Genomic DNA, 20145 nt, shown 5'->3' on the forward strand with positions numbered 1-20145 from the left:
ACTTTCTCGTAAATGCTTATATCTCTTTAAAAAAGATATATGTAGTCAAACCTATCACAAATCGAACAAATATATTTTTTTTACGATACAAAAATATAATATTTGAATAAATTTAATTTACTTTAAATAAAAAAAAAATTCAAACATAAAGTGACTTTAACAAAAGATATTCACACCTCAAGGCTAAAAGCACATTTTAAATCTGATTGAGAACAATTATTATATAATTAAAGAAATAAAGATATGGGTTGATTAATAAAAAGCGTTAGAATTTTAATTTTTATATTAAAAGGAGGATCTTTGATAAACAAAAAAGATATATTATTATTATTATTATTATTATTATTATTATTATTATTATTATTATATAAGGTAGTTAAAGAAGAAAATGCGAAAAAATAAACAAAAGATTAGAACATATACTTATAAAGAGTAAATAAAATACTTTATATATGATATCTACGGAAATAGAGACAGATTTAAAAATTTTAATATGGAAGAGTTAAATTTCAGATGAACTTTTTAATTAATTTGTTATTATAATTTTTATTACATAAAATTATTTTAGATATAATATGTATTTTTTACAATAAAAAACATCTAAAATATAGAACGTGATTACTAAAACATCAAGACGATATTTTTAATTTATGTTATGTATTTAAAATTAAATACATGATAATAATCTAATAGATAAGATTAAATGTTCTTATTTAAAAATGTTTTAAATATCCTTCCTAGAGTCTTTGCCTAAATGAAAAGATGACTCACTTAGAAGTAAAACCAATTAGACAAAATGACTCAAAACAGATTCATCAGAATTGTCATGAATCATGAATGTGTAATACTAGAGAAATTCTCCATATACAAGCATTTTTTTATACAAGTCTTTACAAGTTATTATATTAACGCGCTTGAACGTTACTGTACGTTCTTCTTCCTCTTCCTCTTCTTCTTTTTTTCTTTCGTTTCTTACTTTCTCTTTCTCCTTCTTCAACCGTTACTGCACAATTTCACTGCATCGTCTTCTTCTTCTTGCTGCACATTCTTCTTCCTCTTCCTCCTCTTCTTCTTCTTCTTTTCTTTCGTTTTTTGCCTTCTCTTTCTCCTTCTTCATTTACGTGTTTTTCTCTTTGTTTTCTTTTTTCGTTATTCTTGATTTCCATTATTTTTTGATATCAAGCTCTGAAATCATTTTTGAAGAAGAAGAAGCAGCAGAATATGAGGAGGAGAAAGAGAAAGAGTTCTGAATTATGCATAAAGTGTCCTTTGGGTGTATTTTCTATAATCGTTTGGGTGTATTTTCTGTAATCGTTTGGGTGTATTTCTGAAGTTTCATTATTTTCAAAACGATTTCAAAGCTTGATTTCAGAAACCATGAAAATCGAAAAAAAAAGAAGTAAGAATACCAGTAATAAACGAGTAAAACAACTAATGAAAAGGCAAAGAGAATAACGAAGAAATATCGTTTGGGTGTATTTTCTATAATCGTTTGGGTGTATTTTCTATAATCGTTTGGGTGTATTTCTGAAGTTCTATTATTTTCAAAACGATTTCAAAGTTTGATTTCAGAAACCATGAAAATCGAAAAAAAAGAAGCAAGAATACCAGTAATAAATGCAAGTAAAACAACTAATGAAAAGGCAAAGAGAATAACGAAGAAATATCGTTTGGGTGTATTTTCTATAATCGTTTGGGTGTATTTTCTATAATCGTTTGGGTGTATTTCTGAAGTTTCATTATCTTCAAAACGATTTCAAAGCTTGATTTCAGAAACCATGAAAATCGAAAAAAAACGAAGCAAGAATACCAGTAATAAACGCAAATAAAACAACTAATGAAAAGACAAAGAGAATAACGAAGAAATACATGGAGGAGGAGGAAGAAGAAGAAGAAGGAGAAGAAGAGGAAGATGAGTTGTTCATAATCCACGGTGAGTGAAGAAGAAGAAGAAGAAGAAGAAGAAGAGGAAGAGGAAGAGGAAGATGAAGATGAGTTGTTCATAATTCACGGTGAGTGAAGAAGAAGAGGAAGAGGAAGAGGAAGAGGAAGAGGAGTCGTTCATAATTCACGGTGAGTGTAGCGCTTTAGAAATTAAATAACGCATTAAAAGACTCTAATGTGTAGCAACTTGTAAAACTTGTAAGTCAAAAAACTTGTATGTGTAGCAAGCCTCGTAATACTATTCAACTTCCTCCTCAAATGTTTTGGCATCCATAAATTTAGTGAAGAGAGAGAATAATATGTAGGGTTGCATTGAAAAAGGGAAACGGTAAGGAATACAATAATTAATTGAGAAAGAGAATATGGTTATAAAAGCTACTACAAAACAATAGCAATAATTTATTTTTAGAATCAGCAAATCATCAAAAATATATTTGAATTATTTTTGCTAGGATAAAAATATTTTTAAATAGACAAAAAAATATTTTTAAATTTTATTGTTGATAAAAAAATATTTTTAAATAATTTAAAAATATATTAAAAATATTCAATTGTATTTATAGACTTACATACTCCATTAACAAAAAAGTCACCTACTCAAATAAAGATATTAAAAATATTTTATAAAGATTCTTGTGTTAAAAGTGTGCTTTATTTATTTAGTCATATTTTAAAAAAAATAATACTTTTATAATATATCAAAATTAAATCTGTTAGAATATAATTAGGACTAATTAATATTATTTAGTATATCTGAATATTTATTATAGAATATTATGTCTTTATTATTATGATTCTCTTAGTACCTATAAATACCCTTCTATATTGTATCATTCTATACAATTTGAATAGACAACTTGATTACAACTCAATAATACACTTTTCAGATTACTCTCTTGTTTCTAACATGGTATCAGAGTCATGGTATCCTCCTTGAAGAGGATAAATTATTTTTCTTGTGGTGAAATCACTGTAATTTTTGCATTTTTTTTCTATGCCATTCTTCTTTCCCTTTTGTCATTCCTTTGATGCTTTTTCACCTTACCGACTAGCCTATCTTTTCTGTCTTGTGTTTTTTTCAAGTCGAATAATCAAACACCATTGTCATCCGCTGTTTACCTATTCTCATGAAGAAATCATATAGTTTTCGCTCTCTTTTGGCAGTTTCGTTTGCGTTCTCTCGTGGCAGTTCCGTCTGCCTTCTCTCATGGCAATTTCGTCTGTGTTTTCTTGTAGCAGTTCTTTCTGCGTTTCTTTTTGGCAGTTCCGTTTGCTTTTTCCTCAGATAGCGGCAGTTCCATCTCCGCTTCCTTCAGACAAGCGGCAGTTCCATCTGCGCTTCATTTAGACTAGCGGCAGTTTCGTCTGCGCTTCTTTCACACAAGCGGCAGTTCCATCTGCGCTTCCTTCCGGCAGTTCCGTCTGCACCTATTTTATCAATTTATGCAGTCACTTGAGTTTGAAGGGGGATGTTAGAATATAATTAGGACCAATTAGGATCAATTAATATTATTTAGTATATCTGAATATTTATTATAAAATATTATGTCTTTATTATTACGATTCTCTTAGTACCTATAAATACCCTTCTATATTGTATCATTCTATACAATTTGAATAGACAACTTGATTACAATTCAATAATACACTTTTCAGATTACTCTCTTGTTTCTAACAAAATCTTACAATTCATCGTCTAATGGTAAAAAAGAAGCATATTCATATGAAGACAATTATAAAATCTTCATAGTATTATCCACCAACAAAAAAAATATGACGCGATTCACTTGTCAAGATCATAATCTTACTTATCAGTTATCATATTTTTGTTTGTAGGTTTCTTTTATTTTTTTCCTTTTTCTCTTCTCTCTTTTTTTCTTTGTTATCATAGTCATCTTTTTTTTTTCTCCTTATCATCATCAATTTATCATATTATTAACTCATCTTCTTTCACTTTCACCTCTTCCTCTTTTTTTCCTCTTTCTTCTTTATTATTATCATCATCACGACCACCATCATTATTCTCTTCTTTTTTCTTCTTCTTCCTCAACACCATCTTCGTCGTCTTTTTAATTTCTTCTAAAAAAATAAGAAAAAAATGCAATGCAACATTATGTTTTATGATTTTGCTCATTTTTTTCAATATTGTTGTTGTCATTTTTTTTCCAAAACAAAAATAAAAAAAATTGCAACATTTTATTTTATGTATCACATTTAAAAAATATCAATTTCAAAATTAAAATTTTTTATGTTAGGTATAAAAGATTTTGGTACTATTTTTTTTATATTTTTCCAAACAATTCATCCTCCTTCTTATTCTTGTTTTTTTAGTTTTTCTTATTTAACACTTTCATAATTCTTATTGTTTTATCTGTTAAGAAGAATAAAAGTAAAAAAATCAAATAAAAAAATAAAAAAGAGAATTACACAACTTTTTGTTTTATTTATCCTTTTTTGTAATAAACACAAAAAATAAAAAAACACATAATTTTATAAATAAAAAGATAAAAAATTTACATGAATAAAAAAAAATTGCAGCATCAAATTCAAACTTCAAAGTCTTAAAAATTTTTTGTTCGTGGTTAAAAAATTTTAATATTATTTTTCACGTAAAAAAGAAGAAATACGTGTGATTTTACATGTATATCTGCAAGCAATTTTTAATTGAATTTGGATCAATTTAATTAAATTTAATTATAAAAATATTTAAATGTGTAACAAATTCTCAAAATAATAACAAATTTATCTCTAAAAATAAAATTAATTTTATATTTATAAAAGATGACATTCTATTAATAAAACTATTTAAATCTTAAAATATTATTCAAAATTCTAAAATTTTCCTTTAAACAAAACTTTGTATTCGATATGTTTTAACACAATCAAGGAATAAATCATACATAAAAGTTATAAATGAAAAAGGTGACTTCTTTTAAAAAGGTAAAATAAAATTGAAAAAGTAATTTAACTATTTTATATTTTAAAGATATATTTTAAGAGTATAATAATAAAATATTTTAAATTTCTTTATCTATTTAATGCATTAAAAATGTAAAAAAAAATATTTTTTAATAATTTTTAATAAAATATTTTTTTATATGATATCCTTAAAATATTTTTTTAAAATTCAAAATATCACCATAAAATAAAAATAAAAATTGTATTCATCTAAATTGTCATTAGTGGCTAAATAAATTTATAACACTAATAACAACAAAATAGTCATTTTAACTTTATGAAATATTATAATATTAAAACTAAGTTGGGTTAGTCTAGTGATTAGTTTACTAGTCTACTTAAGTAAGTGTTGGGAGTTTGAATTCCGCCTTGTACAGCAGCAACTATTAACCAGCAGTAAATTCTTAAATAAAACTCTGATCCGCAACAAATTAGTCATTAACCTGTCGAATTGAAAAATATCGTAAAAAAATAAAAAAATATTATAATATTAACAAAATAGATATCAAAATATACAAATGACAAAAATTAAAACACCGTTAAAGATATATTTCATTAGATAAAATGAATGAAACCATCATTGTGAATAAAAACAAAGTTACCTGAGTAACACGTTAATTGCTCACAGAGTGTATAAGTAATTATAGACTTGCTTAAAAACGACTTACTCAACCTTAATATAACCATTGATGGTGGAGGAAAAATGGGCAAACTTCTTTATCGACGAAGAACAACAACTATAATGGATGTATTAAACGAAGGGACAAGCAATTTGATGGGACCTACCTGCTTCTGCCTCAAGTGATTATGCTTGTTCCCTTCTCTTATAAGCCTAAAATTTTGGAAAAATTGTATCATAACATAGTATTAGATTTATATATTCAAAAGTCCTAAAATTTAATTTTTGATGAACTTTAAAAAAAAATAACATAACACAAATAAAAAGAGAAATGAAAAGTTATGTAAAATTCAAACAAATTCAAAAAAGATTCTTATTTAAAAAAATGTATAAAAATATAATTATTCATATTGTCTCTTCCTTTGTTAATATATAGTATCATGACAATGCAAATCTTACGTTAAATTTATTGCTTCCCTTGTTGATAGGTATGAAACTTAGGCATCTTTAATCGAAACTATTTGGTAATGACTCTCATTTTATATAATTAATCCCTTTTCCTTTTCGAATAGAAAATGTAGAAGTAAAAAGAAAAAAATTATTGGAACTTTCTTTAAAAAATATATATATTAAAACAAACACCAATTACACATTTTAAATTAATACAAGAACTAATCCCAAAATATTCATTTTTATCATTCTAAAAAAGGGTAGGACAAAGAATTTTTTTACCTTTAATGGAGTGGAGTCTCAAGCCTTAGTGGAGACGAATGAATCGTGAAGCGAACAACATCAATAACATTATACAGGTAAAATCTGTCAGAATCGACAAGCCAAACCCATTAAAAAAGATAAATTGAACTATGTTTTGAATTACACAAACTTAAAAAATAAGCTAAATCTGCACCGTCAAATCTTATAATAAGTTTTAGTAAGGTAGGATAGATTGGCCTTATGAGTTGCTGCAATTTTTTTTAAGTAAAAAAAATAAGGACAAGTTAGAATTTTGAGATATTTTATTTCAAACGCCAGTAATCACTAATGGTGTGTTTGTTTGAGATGAAAATGGGAGGAAAGAAAAGGAAGGGAAAGAAATTGGAAGGAAAATAATTATTTTCCTTTGTTTGGTTGAGGAGAGAAATGGGAGAGGAAGAAAAATGAATGGAAAAATATTGGTGGGACCGACCAATTTTTTTTCCCTCCAACAATGGAGAGAAAATGGAGAGAAAACTATTTATCTCTCTCTACTTCTAATATTACTCCTTTACTTTTTTCAATATATTTTATAATATAAATATAAAATTGTCTTTGTATACCATTTTTTTCTTCTTATTTTTCTTTCATCCAAACACATCTAAAGAAAATAAAAATCCACTTAATTTCTTTCTTTTTTATTTCTTTCCTCTCTATTTCTTTCCTTTCAACCAAACATAGCCTAAGACTCCAAGAAGAAGTCATCTTCTATATTTGCGAATCTTCATAGCATTATTTCTTTGGCTGTTCTTTACAGAATCATCATCTTCGCTAACATTTTTGCTTCTCTTTGGAAAATACATCTCTATTTCTCTTTGTATCCTCCTTTTACGGCATTCTCTTCTTCTAGTGGCATTTCTGTTTCTCTGTAGTATGTTCTGTGATTTAGATTTTTTTTATCTAATTTTTATATGATCAAGATTTATTAAAATTCAAGAAGTTTGATTGTTGCTTTCATAGCCATAAAATTTTTAAATTAAACTTTTATTATCATCTTTCTAATGATGTTGGAGAACCAATCAAATTTTTAAAAGTTTAGTAGGTCTTAGAGTCAATTTAGATGAAGAATTTAAATTTTAGCAAGTAGACGTACAAAATCAACGTATTATTTACAGAAATCAGATCAGGAGTACTAGTTACTATAATAAATTTTGGAGGTTAAATTGACTCAATTGTAATTTAAGGAGTCAATTTAAGTCCAATCTTAAATTTTAGAGACCTTACTTATTTTATGTGAGCAACTAACACCTCACACATGCACTTATGTTAAATTTCCCAGTGACGAGTTAACGTTTGATTCATTTTATCAAATCAAGTCGAAAATCTATCTTTAGAAAAAAATTGTTATTGGCATCTTTTATTTATATTTGTCAATAATGGCCATTTATGCCAATAATAACGTTTCTCGAATGTTTTGAATTACAGATTTAATGAAGAAAGAGAAAATTAAAGAATTCCATAATTAATTGAAAAAGAGAAGCAGCTTATTAAAAGAATAAAGTTGAGAAGGAGAAACAAGTTGGGTGAGACCAAGATAGAGTTTGGGATATTCCACCAAAATAATAAGAAGAAATTACTAAAATCCAATCTAAAGAAGAGATTGAAAAATAGAAAAAAAAAATCTAAAAAGGGAACTAAGTTTGTTGAAACAATCCACAATCAAAGACTTGTCTATTTTCTGCATTAACCTTTTGACCTATTGGAATTATCTTCAGGAATTTAGGGAGCCTCCAAATCTGAATCCACACCATAATATGATCAATCATGTGCATGGAGAGAGGAGTCATTCTTGAATTTATTTTCGTTCAATGTAAGCTCGAGTTAATATTTAATTTAGCATGTGAAATTTAAAATCAGGCTCAAATTAACTTTTAAAATTATAATTGACTCAATTCATTTTCCAAATTTTATAATAATAATTCATATTAGTTCTTGAGCTAATTTCTGTAAATGATGTGTTAATTTTGCACGTGAGTTTGCAAATATTTAGACTTTTTGTCTAGATTTTATATGACTAAAATTTATTAGGCTTTTTAAAAGTTTAATTGGTTTCTTAACATTCTCACGAATATAACAATAACAAGTTCAATTTAAAAATTTTGTGGCTCTAGGAGCAATAATCAAATTTTTGGAGTTCTAATAAATCTTGATCACATAGAATTAGGCAAAAAATCCAAATGGCAATAGTTTAATGTCTTAAATTAGTTTAAGAATTAATGTGAATTACGATAGTAAATTTCAGAATCCAATTCAAATCTATTAAAATTTTGAAGGTCAAGATAGATCCAACCTCAAATTTCAAGTGCAAAATTGAGTATTAACTCATGCAAGCTCCCTAAGTCCGGCATTTGATTCCATATTTCACGCAGTACAGCCTCAACTGTTTTTGCGGTTCAATTAGATACATTTCTGTCAACATCTTCAGTCTCCTAAGTCATTGAATTGTCTTCGAAGAATATTATTGTATGTGCAGTTGAGAAAGATGTCATAGATTGAGGGGGGTCTGTGTGTTTACAAAGGTTGTATTAGGAAATGAGTGTGTAAATAATAGAGTTGCATGTGTACCAAGTGTAACTAAGAATAATGAAGGGTTCCACAACAGTACTACACGAATCCATACTAAGCACAAGCATCCTCCATCGTCGGGAAGCATAGACTAGCCATGATTTGCAGCTACATTAGCGAGGAACCAATTATTCTCAGTTGATTTACTTTCTCCAAAAAATAGTTTGTTATTTTCTAGGAACTTATCCTTAATTCCTTATTGAATAAAGACTGTTACATTCCTCGTTAATGATTCAAATTTAAAGTATTTTATTTTCAATCTCACTATATATTGTCTACATATATACCTTTTATATTAAACATTATTTTGATACTAGTATTTTTTAACAACCAAACAAGTATTTTCTTATTTTGTTAATTAAAAAATAATTTAAATATAAAGATAATTAATAACAACCATAATGCTATATAGAATTATAGATATCAAGAATGTTTGGGATATAAAATTATAAATAATATTTTTTATTTTTAATAGAAAGTTAATATTTTTAAAGAACGTTATTTTTCTTATTTTCTCCAAAACGTATTAACATTCGCAATTTCTAAAAAGGTAATTTAAAATTAGGAACGACAACACTATCCAAATCAGCGGATACCCACTTCGTCTTTACTCATTCGGTTTAGGTAATACCGTCCTTACCTATTCTGGTATATATATAATATATATAAATATATATAAAATAATTAATAATATTGTATCATATTTAAATTTTTATTTTAATTTATGTTATGTATTGTAACAATGGTTTTATAAATTTTAAAATTTAACTTTGTTTGTTAAGTGGATGAATAAAGTTACAGGTAGCGTTTGAAAAAAAGAATTAGTTTAGTATAACCATAAACTTTTTAATTGACATGTACTATTGGGGGTAAAAAAATTAAGCTTCAAAGACATTCAGATGGTTTGGTTGTGTTTTTAGTAAAAAATAAATAAAAATACTCCCGAACTCATGCAGCGAAAATAGAAAAATATTCCCTCACAGTAATATACTAATATCCTTCAGACTATGCAAATAACAACCAAGTCCTCAAAACTGAACAGGAAAGTTATCTTTCCAAAGAATACAGAATATGATATTCAATTTCTAGACTTTCTCTTAGCATCAGGCTATTGTACAATGGAGAATTTTTTTTTGTTTTAATAGTAAACAAGGTATACTACTTATGTACCTTGTTTTCAAATGGGTGAGAGTGGTGTGAACAAATTAAATGAATTGAAAGCTAAAATAACAATGATGTGGGGAACATATGACGTGGGAGGCTAATATATAGAACAAGACTGACCTTATCTCTTCTAAGACATTTGATCATCGTTCTAGCATGGCACTGTATTTGACACGGCCAAAGCCATAATGGAGAAAGAATAGTTCTCCGTAACTTATCATTATTACTCATGTAGCTTACAGTTCCGAAGATAGGGATGATCATACTTGACATATTTGGACCAGTAAGACCTATACTTTGTCATGGCAATCTCCAACCATGGTTTCATGTTGCCATTGTAATGTACAACTGCTGCACTATCAATCTCGGATCGATCTACGCTTGGATTATAACCCAAACCAAGAACGTGCCATGATTTATTTAGCGGATGCGTGAGACCATAGAATGTCATTAGCCCCGGGGGTAATGTACCCAGCTTCCACAGCACCCTGTCTTCATTCTAGAATCAGACACAAAAAGGAAATGGTCAGTAAGGTTTTCTTTTGTAGTCATCTATTGATGTGAGAGAATAGATTATATGTGTAACGTAAACCAAAGCTGTGTTCAACTGCTCACCATATTCTGCCACTTGTGATATATGCCAGTGATATCCTTCTTTTTCCACTCCTTCAGATCAAATATGTTCATTCCATATGCCCAGCCACAAGCATTTGGATCAAAATTTCTTGCAATATGTGGATTTGAAAAGTTCAGATACTTGTCAAATCGGTGAAAGCTCGCACCACATGTTTCGACTGCACCATTTACTTTACCTTGGAGATTCACAGCCCACAAACCAGTCAAATCCTTCTGGACAACGATGTCATCATCGAGAAAAAGGATCTTATCCAATTTTGGATAAACTTGTGGAAGGTAGAATCTCAGATGGTTGAGCATTGACAGATATTTGGGGTTTCTGTACTTCAGATTTGAAGCACCAGAAGAAAGTGTGTTCGGATGGCCTGCCTTAAAATAATACTCTCTCATTGTTGCAGATTCTAGCTGCCGCAGGACTGGGCAGTAGGATGAGTTCAACCACTTAAATTCATCGACATTTTCAACATGAATTGTAGCTTTTCCAGGTGGGTTCAACAGAAACCACATGTTCATGGCTCCAAAATTTAGTTTGTCAGTAACAAGATGAAAAACATGCTTTGAAGGATCCTGCAATGTTGAAAATAAACCATGAAACAATAGATGGTGTGCCTAAACAATACATGGGTATCCTATAGGCTATTTTGAGGCACAAAATATTTATTAAAGGAAATAATGCACGTGACAAAAACTGTCATGGTAAAAGGATATTTGCGCTGACACCTTAGCATTCGTAATAGTTGAGTTGACAACAACAGATGCAGCCAAGACATTGTCTGAAAACAGTGCATAATGATAAAGACTGGGATCCTCCAAGTTCTCACTCCCAGAGAACTTTCTCTTTTCCGGGGGAAGAAGGTAGTAATCTATGGTAAGACGCATAGATAAGCAATGGATTCCGTTAGGTATCGTCTTTGCAGCCAACTGACTGAGAAATGTGCTCTGTTTCTTAAAGCTCCGAACATGCTCATCGGCTGTTTGTAGCATTGCCCTTAGTTTCCCAGATACCAATTTGCAGTCATACAATTGTTCTCTTGCTTTTGACAGGACTTGACCCATAGCCTTTATCTTTTCATGTGCACTAGAGAAAATCAAACAAAAATTAGTTAAATAAGTAAATTCAGCCGATGGCATAGAAAGACAGTAACATATGTAATTTTGATGACATTACACATGGCCAAACTACCTGCGATTTAGATCAGCATCAGAAGTAGCATCGCCTAAAGCACGTTTACTCTCTTTTAGCCGAGTTTGCAGTTCTTGGAAAAGTTCAAGCTTGTTCTTCATCTTTGCAATACTTAAATATACCCTAGCCATAATGTTTTGGTCCCGCATCAACCGAACAGTAGAATCAGCATTTTCATACTCAACTTCTTTCCTCCAAATGCTGTATTTACCTAGAACAGCTGACTCAACAGATTTTGAGCGTTCAATAGCTGAATTTTCAAGTTTTGCGATTAATTCATCGTTCAATTTTACCAACTCAGCAGCACGCCTCTCCCGCCTTTTCCCTATTAATTGCTGCAGAAAATGTGCATAACGTCAAATAATTATTTCATTCTTCTTTTGTTTTTTGTGGGGAGGAAAATTCAAAATCATTATCTTCAAACAAAACAGCTTTTTATTTTCTAGCAGTACAAGAACAAGTTTCATTGGCCAGAAGAGTGTACCACCAATGAGTTTAATTTTAGGGTAAACTGACAAATGACAGAATGAAACTTACTAAAGATATTTATACCATAATCCAGGACCAAATTATAAAGTTATAACATAAGTAAATGTATTCTGAAAACATAATTTCTAGCTAAATGAATGTTACATTAAGACAGAAAAATCCGTTTGGCATTTATCATAAAAGAAACCAAAATGTCGCCAGAATGCATACCCACAGAGGAAAGTTAGCAACCAAAGGTGTAAGCAATAAAGCAAACAAGCTAATGAACAAGACCTCACAATACAACGTTAAAAGAATGATGCTCACCCTTCTGGCTTGTTGCGTAGGACTATCAATCCATCGAGTACGACCATCTACATTCATAACATACAATTAATAAAACATAGTACATACTAATTGGACAGAAAACTAAGCTAAAATATAGAGTATAGACAGATCATATGACAAAGTATGATACCACCTGAAGATTTTCCATCCTTCAGCTTTGGTTTCTCTTGTCTGTCATCTGTTTTGGGCTGGTTTTGAGTTTAACAAATAAAACAAAATATTGAAAATTTAGAAGCAATATGATAATAAATTAATAATAATGTTCCACTGTAGAATACAGGTATTTAATATTCTTGAAGAAACAATCTTCCAAACCTCATTTGTGGCATTTGAAGTCTCCAACTCCACAACTCTCCAAGAGGCAGACATATTATTTTTTCTAAAATTATCAAGACTCAAAGGCCCTGTATCATTCGTGCTGGATACGATAACATCAAGAACCTAAATATAACATTTATTAGAAAACCAAGAAGTACTATTCTGTGGAAAACAAGATATGCAAAATATAGATCAAGATAAGCTGCGCTTGCCTCTTTTGGAAAAAATGATTTAAGATTCTGCAATGCTTGCCATCCACTCCATGTGACAACCTGTGGCAATCAACAAGTTCTTTAGGCAAACAAATAAAACCAGCAAGAACATGTATCAAGTATCAGTACTTAGTTATATAGACTGTAAAGCAAAAAACACAATACCTGATTACTTGGAACTGCTGAAAAATCATCTTGATCTGCAAAACGCATATAAAGTAATTAGCCAAACTGAAATTCATAAATATGTTGTGAATAGAATTAGATCCATAGAGATGTTAATCAAAACATTGTTTTCTCATTTTGGTTTATTGAACCAAATTTGGGAAAGGGAGCAGGATGGTAAATGAAGTACATCTCCAGTTTAAGTCAGGTACATTCTGTCGCATTTCAGTTCTCACAATTTAACAGTGTCTAACAAAATATAAGCATTAACAGATCCTATTGTCAAATATCAATACTGAATCATGTGATCAAAAAGAGTTCAAAGATAAAATGCTTTGACTCTGATTTCATCATTACCCTCATTCTATTACTCACAGATATTGCCAAAGCAAAAACCATCAACATGTGACGGCAAAATTGCTTCTTGTCAGCAAGCAATCATGTTGCACCAATATAAATACAAATACACATAGCCCTATATTAAATACACGCTATCATTAACCAGAAACAAACAAAATTCCATGAATAACACCAAAACATTATCATCAACTAGAAACTAACAAAAATTCCATTAATATCAACAACATCTTCCACAGTCCCAACTCCCTGATACAAATATGACAGACTAACCGAATCAAGAAATAGATCATGTATCCCCTTAAGTGGCATTAAAAAAAAATAATAAGTTTCTCCAAACGGGGCAGTGCAACTCAAGAGTCAAAGCAGTGACATCATGCTAGTGACACTGCACAACTTAGTCAAGGTCACTAGCTTCCTAAACTGGTCAAATTCATTCAACCCATTTTTCATCACATAAACTTGCCCATCACCACTTTCCACAGCCATAAGGATCCATTTTCCCACCACATCAATGAATTGAAACCAAGTATATTAAGTTACAATGCCAAACTACCCCTTCAGAAACTTCTCTCCTGTTTGGAACTTGCCCTTCTAACTTAGGAGTTAGAACTGCATCCTACAACTACGGCAAAAACCACACACTTCCTAATCAAACAGACCGTAGAAACACTAAAATACCTAAAGTGATAACTTAGTAGTAATCAATTACTAATTAATTAATTAATTAATTAATTAATTAATTAATTAATTAATTAAACCACAAACACTAATTTGGCTTTTCTTACTTAAAACAGAACACTTCCTAGTCAAACAAACAGCATAGAAACTGTAATCTTACATAAATAGTAAATTAATAAGTTAATAGTTATAAATAATTCACGAACACTAAATTGAGTAATTAACCACTTCTAACTCCCACAATTTTTTTCCACTTGCACATTTCCGAGATCTGCAAATTCACCAGAGAGAGAGGAACTGACCCGCAGCGTAGAGGCCTCTTCCGAGGAAGAAAATCATCGGAGCCATAACACAGAGAATCACGAACGCCAAAACAGGAAAATGCGATGACGATGACGAAGATGATGACGACAACTTGCCGCTGCTGCTTCTGCTCCTTGAGAACGAAATCCCTCTCTTTGGCGCCATTGCTTATCACAATAGAAACTAAAGAAAAAAAATGGAACGCTCTGGAAAACAAAATAGTAAAAGGCAAAATTGGAAAGTGTGAGAACTAAGAAAGCAGCTTTTAGAGCGAGAAAGTAGAGAGAAAGAAGAAGAAGAAGAATCGAACTTGGATCTGGTTGGAGAGTGAGCTTTCTGAGTAAGGGAACAATGCTAGTCGAAATCCATTGACAAAAATAGTGAAGTAAGTAATTGCAAAACCACAATGTGAGACTCAGAGAGAGAGAGAGAATCAATGCGCTGATTCCGTACGAAAAGATGAAGAGAGGTTTAGAAAGAGAGAGGAAGCACGGGCAACGACGATGGTAAGTGGTAACTTTCGTTTCTTCTCTCTCTTGATGTTCGTTCACTTTGGTTTTTTCCGTTACTGTGTTGTCATTGTTGTGTGGAGTTGGGTTTTTCTTTCACGCTGTTTTCTATCGTTTTCCTTTACAAAGAGAGGATTAATTAACTACAATATAGGGATAAAGCAAAAATGCAATATTATTATTTGTCGGTGCTTCGCAATCATATAACGGCGCTCATGGCGGAAACGACGTCGTCTTACGTGTTAAGTGATAAGGCTTTTGCCAACACAGTACTGCCGCTGTTCTATCCCATTTTGCGAAACATTTTTATGAGTAATACGCCTAAATCATATTCTAAACAATTTTTAGTTGGATATTTTAATTTTTAATAAATAATTTTTATTTTATTAGATAAATAAATTTATATATTAAATTATTTATTTATATAGATAGATTGATATAAAAATTTTAAAAATTATTATGTTTTTATTAAATAACGAAAAAAATTTATGTCTAATTTTTTTATTAAAATTTAATAAAAAATTAATTTGTTTAACAAAACAAAAAATTAAAAATAATTTGATGATTAAAATTTATTAAAAACTAAATTATTCGATTAAAAATCTCATAAGAATTAATTTAAAATATTACTTATCTTCTTAACTCTTCACCTCATTATCTCATTTTGTGAAAAACACATGAAACTTATAATTGTTAATTATTTACTCATTTTTTTCATTCAATTTTATCCCAACCCCCCTTCCCTCTTTCTCTCACATTGAATAAAATAAAGATAAAGACTCAGATGCAGTTAATTTCATATGAAATTAATAATTGAAAGTCATTAAATGATTTAACAGGTTTGACTAAATTATCATCTAATGGCTCTCATCTATCAACTTCATATAAAATTAACTCCTCTCATCTATCAACTTCATATAAAATTAGCTACAACTAAATTTCTACCTAAAATAAATAGGTATTGTAGCCATTTTTAAAGTATATAAGTATCAATACTATTTTTTTTAGAATTTAATTTCGATAGATAAATAATATAAAAATTATACAGAATATTTTTGAATTGATATAATAAAACTTAATTTTAATATACTAAGAATATATAAAATTTTACATAATTATCCACTTAAAGTCATGCGTTTGGATAACATTTTAAATAATAAATTAAAAATTAGTAAACAAATTAAATATATAATAATATATAATTAAATATTTGCTATTGTTCTACAAACGTTTCTTACACATGACAACTTAAACAGGTTCTAAACCTCAACGAAAATCAACGACTACATACAAAATGCTTGAGGTAGTTGGTAAAATAGTTAAAACGTTCGTAAATGCATCAATTTATAACATATTCTTTATTTTGAAATTAATTATTAGTAGCAAAAAGTTGGGTCCCTATAACCATTCGACAAATTATGATTCGGATTACTCTACTTTTATTCTTGAATCCGATTATTAATCCACATCCGTTGTGCTCTGTGCGTTTGAAAATTTGTCCAATTTACATTATGTCTGCGCCCTCATTTTCAGGAAAGAGAAAAGAATTAGCCCTTTACTTTCTGCCCCCATCAAATAATACACTAGTCAGTCGCATAATGGGTCTTGGTCTGATCAATCATCAGTTTATCTATTTTTGCAACCAAGGAAATCAAATTGGTTTGGTTCATGCTACATTAACTACCAAACACTACATAGAGTTTTCTATTAAACCGACTAAATTCAAGGCCTTCATATATAAACAGGCCAAAACACAAAGACTGCCCATAAGAACCTACAGAATAGCCACATCCAAGTAATCACCAATCTGCGCAATAAACAACCAAAGTCAGCAATATTGTGAATAAAATTTGTGAATATAGCTTAAGGACAAGAAGAAATTCTTCACCTCAAAACCAAGTTCGGCTAAAGCCTTGCCGTCATCAAATCTTCCATTTCCATATGCCAGTGTCTTCCCAACCTTCATGAAGAAATCAAGTTTGCCAAAATATTAGATTTTATACAACTTGAAAGTCATGACTCATTGCAGCAGCTAGTTATAAAAGCCACTTCTTTCAAAGGGGAAAGCTTAATCTTGCAGATAATGGAAATCTCTATGTACCAAAGATATTTAACAGTAACTACCGTAGACTTGAAACAATCACTTAATTATATATTTTTAACTATAGTTAAAAAACACTCAAGGTGCTGGGGGATTAATGTCTAACAAGTTAGACAAAGATAAGAAGCAATTTTTTTTTTCCAACTATAGCTATTCTCTGAATAATCTATTTTTTCCCATTCAACATCACAGTTAACAACTAATAATAAAAAATAAATAATATTAGAGATAATTTGATAAATTAATGCCTTGCCTACACCAATATGGAACTCTTAACTCTTAAGGCACAAGATGCACTGACCCCTTATGGCCCTCCCGGACCACAACAGTACCGAAGGCATGCCCTTTGATATCTTTGATTACACCACACAAAACAAGCAAAGATGACAGAGCTTATAAAAAAGGACAGGTAATACTACCCGTTCACAAATTCAAGTTTTACATATCAGCATTAACACAAAGATATGCATGTGGTTACTGAATAATCAAAATCAAATTTACTGATCTAAGTTTAACATATGACATTAAAGTCATGGTTATCAAGAACCCTCTTATACAAACCAGATATATAGAGTGAACCATTTTAGGTAAAGTATGCATAAAATGGAAGAGAATGGAAAAAATGCTTATTAAGTTAAAGTCTTACCTCTTGAACTTTGAATCGACCATTTTTATCAGGAAACACAAAAGCAAATGAGAGCTTTGCATGTCTTCTTCTTGCAGGTTTAACCACTTCTTTGACCTGTGGAAAATAATCAGCTAAGCACATGCCAAGAATATGAACCACAATAAAGAAAAAGGAAAACAAACTAAAAACATACTTCACACAAATTACAGATATTGGAAAACGTTAAGCTTCAATCAGATAATAGAATCAAAAGAACCAATGCATCAGCTAGGCTTCATGCCTTCCCCTCATCTGTCATTTGCAAAAGCGTGGGTCACTAAACACCAAAAGGCTTGACTATAATCTGTAAGCGACTTGAGTCTATAATCTCAATGATTACACTAAGTAGCACATGTCAGCTGAGAGTCTGACACCATCCAAATGATATCTATCAGGCCACCACCAAAACATAAGACCCCATTTCGGAAACCCCTTTTAAAGCTGCTGGGCACTTGCAGCCAAAGATATAACTATATAAAAACCTTCGCATTTTAATGAATTTTAACAACTTCCATAAACGTTTGATCATTACATCGTTTTCTCAATGCCTGTAACCAAAAGTCAGCACTTTTTCTCCATGCTAAACCAAAAAATATTACCATCATTTGAACCATGTTACACTTTTAGCACACAACTACATCCCACTAAAGTTGCAGAGTAACAAATTCCCAAAACAAAGCCTAAATATCATTTGTTACAACCACGCCTCCTATAGTTTACCTCAATTCATTGTCACTTTCTGATCCATTTTCTTTTCTTGTGTGACATAATTCATGCCAATCTTCCACGCACGCACTTGCATCGACCCAACTCCATGCCTTCACACTACCTACTTCCTAAACTTATTAAGTCTCATTTTTGTAGTATACCATCAAACCATTTTTCAATAATAGAATGGCACCAAGCTCTTGCTTCATCTCGTGCTATTGAATCAGTAATACTCCGTCCAACCCACAAACCTATTTAACACCCTTTCAGTGCCTCCAGAAAAACAAAAACTCCCAATGTGGTAACTTAACACAATAAACTAAATTAGAACCCTAAATTTCATTCCATGTGAAAAACCATCTAATATTAGCTATATACCTTTCATCATCATTATCATCACATTCCTTCTTCAACTAAAACCCTAAGCTAAAAACACTGAGAAAGAAGCACAATATAAGAAATTGCGAGAAAGCAAAAGAAAAGAAAAATGCATAGAATTAGAGGATTTACGAGCTCGGTTAATTCACGAAGAGTAGCGTCCTTCCAGGTGTAAATCTGAACCTCCTCCGATGGCTCTTTCCCTCTCACAGCAAAGTCCTCCATCGTGTGATGACTCCCCTCCTCAACAACCACAAAAAAATAAATAAATACAAATACAAATGGCTTCAAAGCTTTCAGGAATTGCATTTTGTAACTTAAAACTTAAAAGTATACCTTGGTGAAGACGCGGAGCAACAAGGGGCAAGTCTGCAAAAATAAAATAATAGTGGCGTTGAGTGCAAATTTTAATAGAGAGAGAGAGAGAGAGAGAGAGAGAGAGAGAGAGAGAGAACCTTTTCGCGATCGACGGGTTCGACGCGGGGGCGAGGGGGAGGAGGAGGAGGGCCGGGGGGACCTCTTGGCGGCGGAGGAAGTGGGCGTCCGCCTTGTCTCTTTGGACCGTCGCTCATATCTTGTGAGGCGAGGTTCTAGAATGATCTTGTGGCTTCGCCGAAGACTTGTGAAGAGAGCTGTCGGAATATCAAAGGAAATAAGGGGAAAAGGAAGAAGAATGAGTGAGCGAAGGAGTGAGCCCTGCTATGTGCTAACAAGGTTTCTTTTTTTTTTTTTTCTTTTGGGTCATGAACAAGTTTTCATTGAAGCTGCGTAGATCGTTGAAGATGGAAGATACTCGTTTCACCTTTTTGTCATAAAATACAAAGGCCCAAATATGTTTTTGTTATGCACTGAGACAGCCCAAATTTTCCCTTCTTTTGGCCAAAAACAGAAGTACTAAAACTTGGAGCATGATTTGAACTAATGGATTATTTCGTAATCATATGGCACCCTACAATATCTGAATGTTTTATATATGATACTCGGTTTGGTCAAATTTGAGATTGAATTAAATTGATGTTTAAAATTATAATTGATTTAATTTGACACTAAAATTTATAATAGTAATTTATGTTAGTTTTTAAATTAATTTTCATAAATAATATATTAA

At 30.6% G+C, this 20145-nt stretch overlaps 2 protein-coding genes across 2 annotated transcripts; both read right to left on the reverse strand.

The window, feature by feature from the left end:
• Positions 1-9819: 9819 nt before the first annotated feature.
• Positions 9820-15297, reverse strand: LOC130960208 (polygalacturonate 4-alpha-galacturonosyltransferase-like). The gene is made up of 11 exons (XM_057885536.1): positions 14985-15297; positions 14674-14880; positions 13334-13368; positions 13169-13228; positions 12954-13079; positions 12772-12826; positions 12618-12664; positions 11823-12157; positions 11360-11717; positions 10619-11206; positions 9820-10502 (listed from the first exon to the last, which is right to left on the reverse strand). Exons 2-11 carry the CDS (start codon positions 14837-14839, stop codon positions 10227-10229), a joined length of 2046 nt encoding a protein of 681 aa, XP_057741519.1. The 5' UTR covers positions 14840-14880; positions 14985-15297; the 3' UTR covers positions 9820-10226.
• A 1293-nt stretch (positions 15298-16590) lies between these two features.
• Positions 16591-19741, reverse strand: LOC130961497 (histone deacetylase complex subunit SAP18). Its single transcript, XM_057887427.1, has 6 exons — positions 19493-19741; positions 19374-19406; positions 19170-19280; positions 17931-18026; positions 17072-17143; positions 16591-16990 (listed from the first exon to the last, which is right to left on the reverse strand). The coding sequence occupies exons 1-6, from the start codon at positions 19607-19609 to the stop codon at positions 16958-16960; spliced, it is 462 nt and encodes a 153-aa protein (XP_057743410.1). The 5' UTR covers positions 19610-19741; the 3' UTR covers positions 16591-16957.
• Between the last annotated feature and the right edge of the window lie 404 nt (positions 19742-20145).

Source organism: Arachis stenosperma, chromosome 2 (assembly GCF_014773155.1).
Source record: "Arachis stenosperma cultivar V10309 chromosome 2, arast.V10309.gnm1.PFL2, whole genome shotgun sequence".
In the NCBI taxonomy this organism is placed as follows: domain Eukaryota; kingdom Viridiplantae; phylum Streptophyta; class Magnoliopsida; order Fabales; family Fabaceae; genus Arachis; species Arachis stenosperma.